The 18596-nt window shown below is 42.2% G+C and overlaps 1 protein-coding gene across 2 annotated transcripts in view; it reads right to left on the reverse strand.

Annotated features, from left to right (window-relative positions):
* The window catches only part of USP34 (ubiquitin specific peptidase 34), a 104063-nt gene that overhangs the window by 47679 nt on the left and 37788 nt on the right, over nucleotides 1–18596 (reverse strand). For both annotated transcript variants that reach the window (XM_053383716.1, XM_053383715.1), the window contains 17 exons: nucleotides 17578–17708; nucleotides 16407–17026; nucleotides 15406–15620; nucleotides 13179–13294; nucleotides 12970–13097; nucleotides 11218–11307; nucleotides 9852–9947; nucleotides 6606–6688; nucleotides 5750–5904; nucleotides 5535–5648; nucleotides 4423–4522; nucleotides 4118–4277; nucleotides 3220–3346; nucleotides 2981–3128; nucleotides 2501–2601; nucleotides 1380–1589; nucleotides 346–471 (listed from right to left, as the gene is read on the reverse strand). In XM_053383716.1, the coding sequence (XP_053239691.1) occupies nucleotides 346–471; nucleotides 1380–1589; nucleotides 2501–2601; nucleotides 2981–3128; nucleotides 3220–3346; nucleotides 4118–4277; nucleotides 4423–4522; nucleotides 5535–5648; nucleotides 5750–5904; nucleotides 6606–6688; nucleotides 9852–9947; nucleotides 11218–11307; nucleotides 12970–13097; nucleotides 13179–13294; nucleotides 15406–15620; nucleotides 16407–17026; nucleotides 17578–17708 (2720 nt within the window). The remainder of the gene's footprint in view (nucleotides 1–345; nucleotides 472–1379; nucleotides 1590–2500; nucleotides 2602–2980; nucleotides 3129–3219; nucleotides 3347–4117; nucleotides 4278–4422; nucleotides 4523–5534; nucleotides 5649–5749; nucleotides 5905–6605; nucleotides 6689–9851; nucleotides 9948–11217; nucleotides 11308–12969; nucleotides 13098–13178; nucleotides 13295–15405; nucleotides 15621–16406; nucleotides 17027–17577; nucleotides 17709–18596) is intronic.

Consider the following 18596-nt stretch of genomic DNA (forward strand, 5'->3'; position numbering starts at 1 on the left):
TATGTAAGCACAACAGGAATCTCTGGTGCATAACTATGCAGGTACCTGATGCCACACCATGAATGAACATGCCAATTCAAATGAATGAACATGCCAATTCAAATGCCAATTCACTTGAGCTGTTGTGACCACGCCAACAAAGCCAACACTCTCCTAGACGTGATTCTGATACTTTTCGGGCCAATATCATTCAACTGGCATTGCCAGAGATGGCACACCAACCGTCATGGGCACTGGAACACGTGAAAAATGCCACCAAAAACAGAATGAATGAAGACACCATAAGATGCTACTAGCCTCATGTGTTGACAGATGCAAATATTTAAGGAGTGATTCTTCACTCACCTGTTCATCAGAAATATTTTGAAATGCCTGAAGCATATTGGGACATGTAGGCAGAAGCATCAACAACTCCCAAACTCGCCTGGAAAGATTTTCTGCATGAAGATGAAGTTCTTCACATTTTACACTCTGTGAACAAGCATGCAAAATATCTCACATTAAGTCATAATTAATTCAACTTAACTGAATCATGGGATATTTACAACCAAAGATGTAGGGCTACATTCATTCATTCATAACCATGGCTTGAGAAGAGAAGAGGAAGCATTAAAATGTGGGGTGGTCTGCGTGTGAGGGAGAGCTGAGAAAAGTAAGGAGAAGGATGGAGGAAAAGAGAGTGGTGAAAATGGGGGTGCAAAGGGGGTTGCAAAGATGGAGGAGGAGGCATGGATAAGGGGGTGAAGGTTAAAACAGGTGCAAAGCCAAGGTTACTGAATGAAAATGTGGCTGCAAAAATGGGGTTGGGAAGGTGAATAGGGAGCTTAATTGTTGCATGGGGTGGGGAGGTTAATGTGGGGAGAATGGCAGGGGGTTGGTGAGTAAGTAGGCACAGCCCATAGTCCATAAGAATTTGATTAAAATTACCGTATTTTTTGCTCCATAAGAAGCACTTTTCCCCTCCTAAAAAGTAAGGGGAAATGTGTGTACGTCTTATGGAGCGAATGCAGGCAGGAGGCTCTGAAGAGCCGTGCGGAGCATGTGTGCGGCTCTTGGGGGCTTTTCCCCGAGGAGGGAGAAGGGCAGCCCGTCAGTCCCTTCTCCCTCCTCGGGGAAAAGCCCCCAAGAGCCTCCCTTTAAAGAGCCGCGCAGAGCGTGTGTGCAGCTCTTGGGGGCTTCTCCCTCCCTAGGGAAAAGCCTGCAAGCGCCGCACACATGCTCACGTGGCTCGTGAAAGGGAGCGCTGAGCAGAGCCTGGGATGCATACAGGCTCTGCTCAGTGCTCCCTTTAAAGAATACTTTTTTTCCTTGCATTCCCCCTCTAAAAACTAGGTGCGTCTTATGATCAGGTGTGTCTTATGGAGCGAAAAATACGGTACCTCGCTATCTTCCATAGCCACTTCAGCAGGAGGAGGTTTAAAGGAGGCAAGCATCTCCAGCAAATCAAACAGGGTGGTCAGATGAGGTTCTTGCAGGAGTAAGAGCATCGGAATGTTGTCCTTCTGAGGAGGTGGTAAGCAGGATGCGGGAAGCTGAACGCCTTCTCCCTTTCGCTCTCTCCGTGGAGCTCCCAAGGACACAAACACCATCTTGGAATAACAAACAGGGATTTATTTGTAAGAAGAAGCATGTACTGTACAACATGTGCGCAAGGCAGCTTTTCGAAGACAACTGGCATCCCACCCACCCCATCTGTAATGTGCACCACGTGGTTTCAAGCACACTATCAAATGCCACCCCAAAGTCTGCTCCTGTAGCCGAAGATGAAATGCACAAAACAGTCACCTGGCAAGGAACAAGTCCGTACGCCAGAGAGAGTCCTTAACGGCAATGATCTTAAAAGTGGTACTGTAAAGAGTAATACAGCCACAAGAGAAGAAACAGTGGAAAGTGATTTTTTTATTATTAAAGAGATCAACTAAAAGCATAACACTGCCACTGAGAAAGGTGAAGTGAGTTGCGGCCCACCAACTCTGCAGTCTTAACAAAATCAATATGCATGAAGACAATCTTATAATACTTCCCTAGGGAAAGACATTTGGTAGTCTAAAAGGGGATCTGCTCCTCCTTCGGATATAGATGGCCAATAACATTTAAACTTTACTTAAGACTCCAAGGGAAGATACAACCCCCTCCTCAGTGCCCACATCTTGAAAACATGAGATAAAATTGCTTGCATCTTTAAGTACTATGTTCATAATTACCTTACTTCAAAGCATGGCTTTCCCCCTCAAGGCAACCAAGTAGCAGCAATGCTCACTGCTGTATGAAGAACATTTCTATTTTACATGTGCATTAGCTGGAGTAGGAAACTAAATAGACTGCAACATTCCCCTGCTGTCTGCTTTAGATTTTAGGTTTCCCGAGACCTGTCTCTTGTTTTTGCTTATGAAACTCTGCATACCAGCATGTACATCGATGTTACTGTGGAAATGAAAACCATTACCACGTGACAATGTAAAATGTTGTAAAATGACCTCTTTGATATGTTTGTCACTACCTGCATATCTTTAAAACCCAGTTCATGAAGAGTTTTTTCATCGTAGTCAGTTGTTAGTTCATGTCCAGAAGAGATCATTCTCACAGGTCCCATGAGGCCACCTAAAGAAACAGCACAACTTGCTTCACTATTTGAACATTGAAAAAAATAAAATCAATGGGGTCAGATTTGGTTTTTATCTGAAATTAACCCTTCTGTTGGTGTTCATTCATGCAGGTCTGGACTTGGCTCATTTCCTTTATCAACACAGATATTATTATTATTATTATTATTATTATTATTATTATTATTATACTATAGAAAAACTAGCATTTGCAGAAGAAAAGCTAACCTTGTATGAACATTAAATTCTGTTAAAATCGAAGGAGAAACAAGGCCATCCACACAGCTATTTCCCTTAGTTGTCTTTACTTCAGAAGTACTCTAAATGAGGGGCAAAGAAGCCAGGCTGAAGTTATGTCAACATGCTTTAAATCATACCTGGAAAATCTCCTTTCCGACTGCTTTGGCCAAACTCCTGCAGCTGAGCCTGTTGGTTTAGCTGCTCTTTCTGCAAATTCTCATACCAATGTGTAACTTCGGCTCTCAGGTCGGCCACCTGATCACTCGGATACATTTCAATTGTCATCTGAAATATAACAAATTTGTTTAGCTGAGAATGGCGGGAAAGCAGGGACATAACACAATGCTCTTTTGGAAAACAACTTGCTAGACTGTACCTTGTCAGGAAGCCCAGCTGGCTGGCAAACAATTCTGAGAGGCAATGACTGTTTGTCACTCAAGGCTTTTAAATGGCTGCTGATGCCAGTGCCCTCAATTTGCCACTGTCTCAGATGATATGCAAACCTGAGAAAGAAATAATATTTATCATATAAAAAGGAAATTCACTGGCAATTTGTGTCTTAAACCAATTGAACCACCTAAACATTGCTTATGGTAGCATTTTAGACTTTCCTATTCAGGCTGGCATTTGGGGTGCGGCTGAAGCTGGGGCAAGGAAAGGAGACTTTTGAATTTTTTGAATCTTGCTGTTATAAACTTTGGCCAGGATCCAAAGAACTGTGAAGCCAGTTGCATGAGCTGAAGGGGGACAATCTGCAATTGAAACTAGGGGCATTTCAGGAAGAGTTTGCTATATGGCATCGAATGAGCTGTTCAAAAGTAAAGCATATTTACCATATGTTCGGCAGTGCCCAAACATTGATTTTAATAGGAAAAAAATATCACTGGTTGTGAACTCTCTAGAGCAGGCATAGGCAAACTCAGCCCTCCAAATGTTTTGGGACTACAATTCCCATCAACCCTGACCACTGGTCCTGCTAGCTAGGGATCATGGGAGTTGTAGGCCAAAAAAAATCTGGAGGGCCGAGTTTGCCTATGCCTGCTCTAGAGCCCCTTTAATAATTTTCTTTTGTTTTCACCAAAGAATTATTTTGATGAAGATACCAAAATAATAGTGCACTTCCTAACAGAAGCCCATATGACTGTATGTGACAATTGGGAAAAAGACAAACAACCATTAAATTCTATGAGGCTAGTGCAAGCACCCTGTGTGACCCCAAGAATATCATTAAACAGCAACTTTTATTAAATAAAATTACTATGGGCATAGTTTACCTTCTCCGAAAAGCTTCTAAATGAGTCTTAAGCATCAGAAGTCCTCGTTCAATAATGGTGAGGCTGGAGTGAGAATCTTGCTCCAGATTACTGGATGCTATCATTAGGCTTTCCATGCACTTGCTAATAAATTCTTGCTCTTTCTCCAGACCCGTTTTACCTAAAATATGATTTACAAGGAAATGTTCCATTAGCATGATGAAACTTATATGTCCCCCAAGAAAAAAAGAGTTGAAGTACGGTATCACTGATACACAACATCAGACTGAGCAATGCGCAGTATCTTAAACTGAATTATATCATACCATTAATATAATAGGAGTTAATATACTGTATAGCTGCACGGCTCACATCTCCAGACTGTGCTCTTAAAGCAATACCCCAGAATTGGTCCATACCACACAACTGCAAAAAAGAAGTGAGAAACTGGGTTATTTCTTTATACGAATGACCACCTAATCATTATCATGTCAATGCTGTGCTGTACAATACCATGTATCATCTATGTCTTTTTCACAATACCCCTGTTTTAGGAGTGACCAATATGTATCGCACACAACACTGAACCCAGAAGTGACCTGGAAACATCATAAAAGACGTCACTAAAAGGGTGGAGCAGGCCGTTTCAATTGCATGCAATTTCAGAGACTGCAATCCCCACACAAATTGGGGGTTGCCAGTACCGGTTAACAGAGGTGTTTTCTGTCTGTCCCCTTGCCCCAACTTATTGGTGTACTGGTCAGACATGTTTGGAAGTAATGCTAAACTATGTTTTGTGATCTATGAATGACTCTGGGCAACTCCTCCTCTAATATGGCTGTGCAGAGAAGGTCAAAAACTGAAAGTTTCCTCATCGCAGTTTGGAGTTATGTCAAAACCCATGCAGAGTGAGGTTAGTTTTAAGTTATGGTTCAACTTCCTTAACAGCTCCACTTCCTCCTTTTCGGAATCCTTGGCTTCAATTAACAGGATTGAGTAAAAGAAAAATCCCAAATCAACTGGGCAGCTTTCCGAAAACTGATTTCCACCCTGTTTTCATGCAAAGGTCAATAGTAATCATCTAACTTCCCACCCACATTTCAACTCTTTTCATAGGCAAGATACAACTTCAGCCAGTTCCATACCAAACATATAAAAAGTGCTTTCTTCCAAGGAGAAAAAGCATCCTTAGTCCTCAAGAGACATAATTCCCATCTCAGTATCTCTGAGTTACAACTCCCTTGTCAGATAAGCTGCTGCTTATCATTTACAGAACAGAAAGTCTTAACACAGGAACACAGAAAGGTCAAACTGCATTTGCTAAATCGTACCGCTCAGCAAATATTCACAAAGTATACTAAATCTATCTCGTGGAAGAACTGAAGAGTTATGTAAAACTTTGAAAGAAGGGAAATAGCGATGTAATACTCTCGCTTACCTCTGAGTTTGAACCGCCATCATATGCACTAGTAGCCAATCGAGCCAAGTTACATAAATGCTGAAACAAGTTTAATCCAGTCATACTAATGGTTTCGGGCTTTAGCTGAGGCATCTAAATAAAATAAAAGCATGTTTTGGTTCCATCAACATCAGCCTTTTTTTCAAAGAGGAATGTTAATAGGTTTTGTATGTAAGAAGCTATTTCCCTTCTACCTTTTCTAAAAAAAGATGCTTGTAGGTTTCCATTCCCATGGCATGCTGGTCTTTGCTTCGCACTTGATTTAAGAACCAGTGCAGAGCATCGTCATAGCATTCCGAATCTTCTACTAAACAGTGCCATAGTATGTCTACTTGCTCCAGACTCAACCCTAGAGATTCAAAGCAACATATGACAACATCCTGGTAAAAGACAGCTAATTTCTTTCCCCAAAAGTCCTTCCCACAGTAAACACAGCAAGGCAGCCTGATCCCACGCACGCCTGTCTGCTGGTTCGACCTGTATCATTGACAGAATTGAAACAGCATCGTCAGCCTCTCAAATCACACCAACCCGGAAGAGCCCTAAAAGTGCTAAAGGGCTACACAGCTTGTCTTCTCAAACTTATTAAATGGTAGAACTCTAGAACTGGAAGGGAACCCAAGGGTCATCTAGCCCAACCCCTTGCTATATAGGAATAATAGCTAAAGAATCCCTGACAGATGGGCCAGCCAACCTTTTTAAAACCTCCAATGAAGGAGCGTCCGTCACCTTCTGGGTTAGCCCACTCCACTGTCAAAAATCTCCTGCTGTCAGAAAGTTCTTCCTAATTTTACCCATTAGTTTGGGTCCCCCACTCTGGGGCAGCAGAAAGCAAGCTTGTTCCATCTTCTATGTTTCAGATATCTGAAGATGGCTACCAGACTTTTAGTATTCATTTTTATTTTAGCTTTAAAGAAAGAAGCCATTTCCTTTCTGCTACCTCCCCTGTTTGTCTGGCTGATGTAACAATGGTATTTCTATTATTCAGCGTCAGCAAATCAACCTCGTTGTTTAAAAGAAAAAGTATGGGTACATATATTTAGAACTTACTGAAATGATCTGGTGATCCTAGAGTTGAAAAGACACACGTCAAAAACTGAAGGCGAACTTGAACTTCTGCGCTGTGGCTGTACCTATCATGGAAATTATTTGTTATTTCAGTACATCTTCAGTCATCAACAACTGTTTTGCCATTGTTTAAACCCTTTTTCATAACTGGGGTCAAACCACCCCAAAAGAGAATTGGACATATGTGTGGTACCCACTCTTCCACCATGCAGCACCAAACCTCCAGATATGAACCTCGCAAGCCAAAGGCCTTTGTAGCAGACTTCTACAAAAAACAACAAACCCATATCGACACAAGAAATACAAAACAAACAAGGGGACACCTGAATACCCTGGCTAACACATCATCAGCTACATGCCTTCTTAAATAATCCAGTAGTTAGATCAACAGCCACTAGGCCCTTGACCACCTTCAATAACTTTCTTCTAACAATGGAACATGGCAAGGGGATGGTATCCACAATATACCAAACACTTTTCCAAAGCCCCACAAACCCATTTGACACAATCAAAAAACAATGGGAAGACGACATAGGCTACAAAATCAACCCCACCCAATGGACTAGAATGTGGTCTAAACCTCCCTTTAAATCAGCAAAAAGAAAGGAACTCACTCTGAAACTCACTTACAGATGGTACCTAACACCATGGAAATTGGCGCTGATACACCCAGGAGCTTTACCACCCCACCCTCTCTCTTTTCTTCCCAATTCTATACTGCATATACAGTGGTGCCTCGCAAGACGAAATTAATTCGTTCCGCGAGTCTTTTCGTCTTGCGCGGTTTTTCATCTTGTGAAGCACGGTCCGTCGCAACTGCACCTCTTCAAGCGGCTTTAAGAAAAAAGGAAACAAACTCGCAAGACGTTTTCATCTTGCGAAGCAAGCCCATAGGGAAAATCGTCTTGCGAAGCAACTCAAAAAACGAAAAACTCTTTCGTCTTGCGAGTTTTTCGTCTTCCGAGGCATTCGTCTTGCGAGGTACCACTGTAACACCAATGTCTCACAACAAATACAACTGATCTGTAGAAAACACAACCTGAAGAAAGAGACAATGCATGTATGCGCTTTTGTAAACAAGGAAAATATTTAATATTTTTTTAAATAAAAAAACCCGTATGTGTGGTATTTGTGCCTAAGTAAGGTCAGTTCATTTTGAAGGGTCTACACTGTAAAGGTAAAGGGACCCCTGACCATTAGGTCCAGTCGCAGACTCTGGGGTTGCAGCACTCATCTCGCTTTATTCGTTGAGGGAGCCGGCGTACAGCTTCCAGGTCATGTGGCCAGCATGACTAAGCCACTTCTGGTGAACCAGAGCAGTGCACGGAAACGCTGTTTACCTTCCCACCGGAGCAGTACCTATTTATCCACAGTGGTACCTCGGGTTAAGTACTTAAATCTGTTCCAGAGGTCTGTACTTAACCTGAAACTGTTCTTAACCTGAAGCACCACTTTAGCTAATGGGGCCTCCTGCTGCCGCCGCACTGCTGGAGCACAATTTCTGTTCTTATCCTGAAGCAAAGCTCTTAACCTGAAGCACTATTTCTGGGTTAGCGGAGTCTGTAAGCTGAAGCGTATGTGACCTGAAGTGTATGCAACCCGAAGTACCACTGTACTTGCACTTTGACATGCTTTCGAACTGATAGGTGGGCAGAAGCTGGGATCGAGCAACAGAAGCTCACCCCGTCGTGGGGATTCGAACCGCTGACCTTCTGAATGGCAAGCCCTAGGCTCTGTGGTTTAGACCACAGCACCACTCACGTCCACTCTGAGTAAAGCTTAAATCAAATACCACCCAGTTTCAAACATTTTCTTCTACCCCTGCCACGTCATGTACAACATATTCTGGGCGTTCCAATCCTCTTCCTCCACCTAACGGGTGCTTTTTATTTTATTTCACTGAGGGTTTTTACTTACTAGAAATTGGTATCAATTCAGCAGGGCTGGTTCAACCCTTAGGTGAGGTGGTGCCCTGCCTGCTCCCCTTCCTCCACCACTGGCATCCGTGCTGATTTTAGCCCAAAATCGGCACTGGCAGTGGTGGGGCATCTCTCCCTAACACAGATCAGGCATTCAGACTTTATAAAAGTTCCTACACAGGTGAAGGAAGTGCTTGCCACCCTCACCCCTCAATCACAAAGGTCACCGAACGAGTGACTAGGAGGCTCTAAGGAGGACCTCTGCGGGTGAGATGGTATCTGTACTCTTGGTTAATTTAAGATACAAACTGTGTACAAGCAAATTTAACAGACTCTACCGCTGCAAACAATTTTTTAAAATATAATTTTGTTTAAGGATACATATGAAAATATTCATCTATTTATTACTTTTTTGGCTTAGCTCATATGGCTTGGGATAGATAACGTTTATTAGGTAAGAAGATGGGTTCCAAGTAAGAGTGCAACTCGTTCAACAAGCCCAAAGAGTCTTTAGCCTCAACTCCTCAAACTAATATGACAAAGCAGTTTTAGAACTACAAAAGCAGGGGGATTTTTTGTTGTTCAAAGTAAAGAATTCCCACTTGGCACTCCTAGAATAGCAGGACTCCAAAGCTAGTGAGACAAAACACTCCCTCTAAAACTAACACTTAACAAACATTAAAATTCCACTCCCACGTCATGTCAGCTCAGCTCAACATGGGCCTACTTTGGAACAGATTTTCCCTCAACCTTTTCCAGCTACCATCAGTCTTATGACAACCATCTCCACACCCACAAGTGCACCCTATAAAGCCGCTCTACATATCCATACATCTTTGTACCACCTGACCACAAAAGATGCTCACCCTTAACTCCTGTGCCAAAACAACCCTCCAACACAGACCCATTTTCACTGAGCGCCCAATGTTCAAAGTGAAAGAAAGCTCAGCAAGCATAGATTAATGAAAAGCAAACCATTTTTTCTTTTTTGCTGCTTAATATAGTAAGATGGTTATGGGAATGAGATATAGTCACACACCCATGGACTTGATGTAATTTCCTTTAGCCAGATGCCATCTCAGATCAGCTCAAAATAGGCCTTGTTATTCACAAGTGATAATGCGGGTCAAAGGAAATACTGATGAATATGAATACACATCAATAAATAAGGTGCAAAAAGGAATTTTGTTTGATCAGGAGCAAATTTTGACCATGTGAAGGTGGATTTTAACAAGGTTCAGATAAATGTTAAAAACATCAAAACCATGAACAGACAAGATACACCCCACCACTCTAACACCATACTTACAATGCATGCTTATGCCGTCCTTCCCTGACAGCTTGAATGTAGTACACCAAATTATCAAAGAAGAGCTTCATCATATTAAGTTCTTTTTCGGCCCACCTGTTTCAATTTAAGAATCATTTGTCATTTCATATCCATATGTCTTGGGAGGAAACTGCATACAAACGATGCAAACTATCTTTTCAAAAAGCTAACTACAGGACATTCCAACGCTCCTCATAAGATTTCTCAGCTCAAAGGTGGCTCAGAAATCTGCAACATGCATGACTTAGTCACAAATAACTGAAAGGCAACTCATCCATTTGCTATAGCCCAGGATATCAGTGGAAGATTATGCACAACATAGTTTATTTTGCCTGTCCTCATCAGAGCTTCCTGCTTCTCAGTCCAGTCTGATCTGAACACTTTTAGTATTTAAAAAAGATTAGCAGATTTAATATAAAGGAAGAATGTCCCAGATTGGGGAACGACAAGTCCAGCATCATATCTGGCCATCTTGAGTAACATTCTGGAATAAATTGTATAGATCACAAGCACTCCATATCAAAGAAATAGTAATAAACGTAAGAGAATAATTACATTTGAAATCAGCTTTAATCTTTACTATTATAATTGCTTTGGAACATACTATCATGATTTAATTTAAAACAGGAATTGTGAATGAAATTTAGCAGCAGATATTGTGAACCTGCCCCTTTAAATATTTGTCAAATGAAATAAAAAAATTTGTAAAACAACTTTTAAGAATGCAACAAATTTAGCCAAGTAGAAACTTGCTCCTATTACTGCAGGCAACATAATGTGCTCCTAGCAAACCATTTATGTCAGCATATGACATATGCTAAGGCCTTAAGGTGCCTTCTGACGTCACCTTCGCGATATGGGGAAGTGCTGTAACATAGTTCTTTCATGTGGTGCAAAAATAACATCAGAAGACCCAATTCATGTGGGAGATATCCATTGTACAAGTCTTCTCCATGCAAAGTTATCGAGTTGAGCTTCTACGATTACCCTTCTAATACGTGAAGGAGCCACGCAGCACTGACTCCATACTACGAGGATCAGGAGAGCCACTGTCAAACTATGGAGATTAGAGTCGGAAATGGGTGGCCTCTCTTTTGGGGGGGCGTGGGCGGAAGAGAATCAAAAGAGACCAAGATTCCATTTAACACCAAACAGGAAGGGATGGGCTTGGGCAAGGAAATGTTAAAACTATAAACTGCCCTGAAATTTCAGGGAAGGGTGGGGTTAATAATCTATGCTCTGCATTTGACAAACTAAAGGAAGCTAGGGAGGAGCCAGTATCAGACCAGGAATCCCTCAATGATCAGCCACCCTCTTCTGTACTGAAAGGACATGTTGTACTTACATGGTTATCCAATGTGTGTCATAACTGCTTCCAAATTGTTGAAAGGTACCAAATAATTTTGGAAGAAGACGGAGAGAAACTACCACTGATCTGAGGAGATAGATAAATGGTGACTAGGTATAGAGGAACATCACAGGATAAATGTTCTCCGAGATTTATAGCCCTTAAATTAAAATGTATCATGTAGTCACATTTAGAGAAAAAGATGCCTTTGTATGGGAGGAAAGGAAGAAGCAATCTGTAACTTTGGAACTGCCGTTCTAAATTAATAAAGAACTATGAATGAGGCGGACGTTATTCATAAGTGAAAGTACAGAGATCTGGTGTGGGTGAAGATTTGAATTGGGAGGGCTCTTTCAATTGGGGACACACCAAAAAGGGTTACTTACTTCCCTTTCTATCCTAACCTTTCTTCCTTTTTGCAACCTTTAGCTTAAAGGCAAAGGTAAAGGGACCCCTGACCGTTAGGTCCAGTTGCGGACAACTCTGGGGTTGCGGCGCTCATCTCACTTTATTGGCCGAGGGAGCTGGCGTACAGCTTTCGGGTCATGTGGCCAGCATGACTAAGCCGCTTCTGGCAAACCAGAGCAGCGCACGGAAACACCGTTTACCTTCCCGCTGGAGCGGTACCTATTTATCTACTTGCACTTTGACGTGCTTTTGAACTGCTAGGTTGGCAGGAGCAGGGACCGAGCAACGGGAGCTCACCCTGTTGCGGGGGTTCGAACCGCCGACCTTCTGATCGGCAAGCCCTAGGCTCTGTGGTTTAGACCACAGCACCACCCGTGTCCTTCAAACCTTTAGCTTACACAGCCCTATTCTTGTTCCCCTTCTCAAAACAACATCTTCCTTGATGCTGAGTGTTTTGGGGAGATGGGAGAGTAAATCTGTGATTTCTACATTTTGATTTGTAGTTTGTCTTAAGCAAGCTTATCTGCTCGTCAAGAGGAGACTTATACTCCGTCTGGGACCAGCCTTATAGAGGTTTGATTTTTCTTAGGATTTTATTTAATTCTATTTTTGCTTTTCCCCTAATCTCCATGGATTCCAATGGGAACAAGCAGGCCTAACTGCAGGAAGTCTGGAAGACATGGACCTTTTGATGGCATTCTCATGTCTTTTGCTCAAGTTAGCTGGACTGGAGCAAGTTGTGAGATGACAGTGCTCATCTGAACTCCAGCCTGCCACATTGCTGTTGCTAACTGGGAGGTGAGGCAGAACCAATCCCACGCTCCTGTCAGTGCATTTCCACTGCACTGACCTCATCGCACCACAGTAAGCAGGCACAGATGTGATGGATGATCAGGTGAATACCACCACCCCGTGTGGTCCACGACAGAGGGTGGGAGTTAGAACTGCTTTCATATGTATTTTTTTCACTTGCAGTTTCTTGTTATAAGCAGTTAATAATGCAAATATCTTTATCTGGTAACTTCAGGTAACTGTTTGATCTACCATACTGTAATCCTTTTTTAATAAGTTTATTTTAGGCTGTGCTTTTGTTGTTTCAAATGAAAGTTTACAATTTTTACCATTTGTCAGTTATTTTAAATAAAGTTTAAATTCACTTTCTTTTTGGTGTGGTTCTGGCTCTTTGGTCACTATCCATATGCTCATAGCAGCAAATTAATATAGACTGAACTGAGAATCTATTTTTCAAATATGATTTCAGATAAAGCAGCTTTTAGAGATTTAACGGACAAGGAAACGGATCAGTAGTAAGACACTGATGCGCCACTCAAGCTCATTTACCTGTTATTTGCTAAATTTTCTAGGCAGCCTTCAATGAACCTCATTCGAATCTGTCTATCAGTAAACCAACATACTAACGAACACAGAAGCTTCTCTGCTTCATTTATTAAACCTTCAGATAGATGAATCTAGAGCAAGTAAGAGAAAAGTTATTGACAATTATTATTACATTTTCTCTGTCAAATATTCTTGTGTGATATTTAACTTACTGCATCTTCATCCTGGACCAGATCCCACAAAAGGGTATTTCCCTTCTTACAAACATTATCCAAGTTAATATCTGTCACTGCGTTGCTGTTGTACTGGTGTTTATGAACTGCTGGCCCTGAGCAAAAGACAGGTGTTATTAAAAATATGGAATGTGTATCCTGATTTGAATGGACTTTGTCCATCAACAGCTGTTAATAACGGCTAAAGACACAAACCTACAAATGGTTGGAACAAATACACTTGGGAAAACTAAGCCAGGGGAGGATACAGGGAGACCCAATACAAACACATGCAAAGTCAATACTATTTATTAGAATACAGTGAGGAAGCAGAAGATTCCTCAACCCTTTAAAATAAAGGCCTTTCGTCATGTATTACCATCCACTATGGTGTGAAAGCCATACGAAACTTAGCATTCAAACTCAAATTTTCATTGAAAAGTATTACAGTTGCAAATGTCTGTGTTTGCTTGTAAAGTTATTTAATTAGGATGTGAAACTGCTTCACAAGTAAAAACCTGTTGCAAAAAAAAGAGCTATTATGATAATGCAATTAAAGACAGCTGTCCCAATTCAGAGTCTGTATTTACTAAGATAAACAAAGAATTATGTTTGCTGTGTCCCTGTTCACTTCAATAGAGGGAACAGTTCTGCGCGTACATCCCTGTGTGCTCGTCAATGAGGCATCTCGGAATTAAATGTTGCTGCAGGTCAGGTGTACAGAATATGTTTTGTATTCAGAAGATCTGATGTTCAATTCCTGGAACCTCTACTTGGAGAGGATCCTGTCTGAAACCCTGAACTAGATGGACCAATGAATCTTCCTATGTGCACACAAGACCCAGTGTCCCCAAGCTGGAATCCCCATGCCTGTAATCCAGCCTACAATTGCTTATCTATATCCGTGGGACATCACAAGTGTACCTGAGGTTGAATGCAGCATCCATCATAAATATAGACCTTCTGCAAGATACAGGACTTACACATGACAGAACACATCTATTTAGCTCAGGATCAGATATCATGTCTACAGCAAATTGGAAGGAAGCGGCACAGGAATCTTTTTACTTGATACAGCCTTGACCTTGAAGGGCAGGTTCTTAATCTTTTTCTATGGGTCTCAACCAGAATAAGCAAACTACTGTAGACCTCTTAACTCAGACAAAGAAATTCAAACTCAAACACAGAACAATTTCTGACTGATTCTGAAGCCTTGAGCCTGATCCTACCCCCATCCTTTATCAGCTGCCCCCAAGGATTTTGTGCCACAAAAGCTGCAGTGGTGCAGTTATCTAAGCAGGTAATTCGGTTACGCCCATTTTCTTTAACCAAACCTTAATTGTTCTCATGCTACACTCCTGCTCTTGTAATGCACATCCCTTGAGCTGTGGTGTTAAGAAGGGCTCACCTGCCTTTTCCTTTCTAAAAGGTTCTAGAAATGAAATTCCCTTCTTTAAGGGTGTTGCTGAAACAACATAAATGAGTCAAGAAGAATCCACAGAACATTACTGACTGGGGACAATAAGACAGTTTGTGAACGTAGCCAAATTACTCCATAAGCAGAAGGCTCGCCAAGGATCAGCCAGTCTTCCTGCAGGCCCAATGCTGTATTATCTGCCTTTATAAAGCAATCTAGCAACTCACATTCTCTTTACACTTCTCTCCGTTATTCTACTCCTAGGTATGTTGGTGACAGCAATAATGGCCAAGGCAGGCTGCCTTTCTTCACTTGCTCTCTCTTTTACCCTCCTGAAATTAATTTTGATACAAATGCTATTTAAGCATCCAGGGGAATGGATCACAGAGTTGCCACATTTTAGTGCTCCTGCAGCCTGGACACACGCCAATGCAACAAGCAAAAGCTTTCCCCAACGTGCGGGAGAGGCTTTACCAGCCAAAGATTCTGTACATTAGGCTGTTGTTAAAGGAGCAGGGTCAGAAAAAGAGATTGAGAACCTAGACCTCTAGTATCAGTCTTCCTCAACCTAGTGCCCTCTCTCTGTTTTGGACCACAATTCCTATCAGCCCCATCCAACAGGGCCCATGATAGGGCAGGAAGGTGAAAGCTGTATTTGCTCATGATCTGATTTAAATAACTAGAAAGGTCACTAATTCCTATCAGCTTATCTCTACCACAGGCATGGTACTTGGGTTCTGCTTAGTTTCCTTTTAAGTAGCTAGACCACTGAAACGAAATGTGACTGCTCTTTCCTTTGCTACATCTTACCTTGGCTGAGATGCTCATGATAAATGGAAGCAAGATTTGGAAGGTGCTGCTGAAGATGAGATGTCAGTTCGGCATGCGAGTTAATCTGTACCAGTTCTTCTTCGCAACCAGATTCCTCACCATCAAAGTCTGCCATATTTTTTTCCGATTTTGCACTGACTTGGGAACTGCTACAACTGACATCATCAGCACTTAACATGTCATCGACCATGTGTCTGTAAGATACAGGCAAGAATAAGCCAGTTTACTGTTTTCAGTCCACGAAGACCCAGTAGACTACAGAAAAGCAGCACTTGCATGTATGCAAAGAGAAAATATCATCACTGAATATAATTCTGAATATACCGCCCCTTCACCTTACAGTTTAAACAATAAAAACAATTTAATAAGTATGCAGTTACAAAAAGCGCTACCACAAAAAATAGGGTGGTTCCTGAAAATAAACATCTCAGGTGAACAGCATTCAGAGAAAACAATATAATGAAGTTGCCAAGCAAACCTCTGTGGGGAGTTACACAACTTATGGGCTGCCACAGAGAATGCCTTATTGCGGGCTCCACCACCCTGAGCTTCTGAAGGCAGTGAAATTACTAAGAAGGCGCTCTGATTGTCTTAACAGCCAAGAGGGTATGTAGGGAAGGAGCCGGTCTTAATATTAAAATGTATCTGCTCAGCTTCAGTTACATTCTTTTAAATGGTTGGTAACTAGGACTGCATGCATTCTGCTTGACTGTACACAAATGGCAGAATGCTTTAGCTAGTGCAGCCTGGTCAAAATTTGGGGGAAAGGTGGGAGAATTCTTTATCGGACTTTGTGCAATTGGTCAGGGAAACTTCAGGCCCCAATTCAGCTCCTTGCACCTCTTTCCAAGATAACTAAATGCAGTAAGGATGGTGCAAGGCAAGCAATAGGCATGCAAATGTGATTAAGTTCCAGAATATATATGTGTGTGTGTGTGTGTGTGTGTGTGTGTGTGTGTGTGTGTATGCAAGTAACTTACCCTTCATGATGGTGGTGATGATGGTGGTGGTGGTGCTGGTGGTGATGCTGTGGCCCAATAAACTGCCGGCAGTTAAATAACTCATTTCCGATGGCTTCCCCAAGGAAGTCCCCGGTATGCGTTATACAAGAATCTTGAGAGCCTTGGGATATATGAGCTGTGCCGATTTCCCCGGCCATGTCGTGCTCTGTGTCCTCCCCGTGTGAACAGGGATCGAGCATTCTAATTCTATTATCCACCGCGGGCACTGAGTCAGTATTAAAGACATGGTCATTTCCAGTTCCGTTGCTGACACCACCCCTTTCTGCTGCTCCCTGGGAGTCTCCCAAGCAAATGCCTGATTGGGATTCCATTTTCCGGCTCCGCAGCTCTGCATTCCGGCCATTTTTCTGGGAACTGTGACCTCTGTCCTCATCCTCCTCTTCATCTTCCTTCAGAGCTTCGATGTCGGCAATGTCTTCCGACTGCACCTCGCTGCCTGGGCTCCCTGCAGATTGACTCGCGTGGCTGGAGTTGGCTTCGTTGCTGGATCCATCGCTGTGCCCGCTACTGCTACCTGGCCCACTGCTGCCATCTTCGCCGCTGTTTGCCGTTTCATCAGAACTCCCCTGCATCGACTCCTTTTTAAAATTTTTTTTTTTTTTAAGGATACAAAATCATCAAGCATTTATTTTCTAAAATTACTATTCTGCACCTCCAATGTCAACAGGTATTCCCAGGGTGGGGAACAACAACCCATTATGCTGAGGAGGGGACAGAGGAGGTCTGATAGCCATCTTCAAATATTTCAAGGGCTGTCACATAGGAGATGGAGCAAGTTTGTTTTTTCATGCTCTGGAAGGTAGGACTTGAACCAATGGCTTCAAACTCCAAGAAAGGAGATTTTTGACTCAACATCAAGAAGAACTCTCTAGATGATAAAAGCTGTCTGACAGTGGAACAGACTCCCTCAGAAGGTGAGTTTCCTGCATTGTAGGGGGTTGGACTAAATGATAATCTCGGGGATAATCTGGACGGAGGGGACATGATGGCAAAGAGGGAGAACCACCATGGTACTTCTTTTCTAAATGAAGGGTGGAATACCAGTTACCTTATTAAAAACAACCACAACCACTTTTCATACTGACAGATTCTTTGATAACCATCAGAGAAAAACAGTTATTTCTTTTACCTCTGTATCTGAAAGCCGCTGCTGGACATGTTTATTTCTGCTGATCAGCTGCTCCTCCATTTCAATATCACTCCCTCCACTCTGGTGAGTATCACTGTTGTCACTGCTTTGAGGACTTGCAGCAGGTGACCCTATTGTGGAAAGAGCTTTTCAAGTTACTCCATGTAATGGAAAAGCAAATGCTTTAAATCAGCGTTTCCCAATCAGGAGTCCGCGTAACCCACTGAGAGGATCTGTGGCACCATTCACATAACAAAAATTACCATAGAGAGAAGGGAGTTGACTTTTGAAAAACACGGGGTCTACAGTACTTAGCTAATTGGGGCCACTGCTTTAAATAATTTAACGCAGGACTGAGATGCTTCCTCAAACTCTCCTGTCAACACCAAAATAAATTACAATAAGGGGGTTCTGCTGCTGTTCTTGCTTTGCCTTTCTGCACCCAACTTTATTCTCCTGACTTGGCTGAAGCCACGTCTGACACCGAGTTAAGTGTCATCTCACGGCTGCGAAATGACTATGAACTCTTAATTCTCACAATTATCATCAGTTTTTTTTTATTGATTTATTGCAATTTTATCTCACTTTTTCTCCAAGGAGCTTAACGTAATCTTTTTCAGTTGATGGGGGAAGCAATTTTCAGTGAACTCTCCCACAGCCCACCCTCCGGTCTCCTAAATCTGCAATGGATGGTTCCCCCAACCCTCCAGGGCAGATGTGGGTGGGGACACACACAGCTGGCTGCAGACAGGACAGGGAATCATTGCAAAAGTGCCTCCCTCTCTGTTCTGTAGACAGATGTTTTACCATCACATGAGTGATACCACTGGAATCAACCCAAAGTGAGTGAATGTGTATAATTCAGATTGCCATCTGCCACGAAGTTTAACTTTCTTTCAGCCTCTGCCAAATAAAACATCTATTAACTACCTCTCTGTTGAGGTGCTTTACAATTAAAAATATTAGAATCAAACAAACACTATAAAACATTCTCAAGCCATTTCAGGAGCTGATGGCAC

Source organism: Podarcis raffonei, chromosome 3 (assembly GCF_027172205.1).
Source record: "Podarcis raffonei isolate rPodRaf1 chromosome 3, rPodRaf1.pri, whole genome shotgun sequence".
NCBI lineage: Eukaryota > Metazoa > Chordata > Lepidosauria > Squamata > Lacertidae > Podarcis > Podarcis raffonei.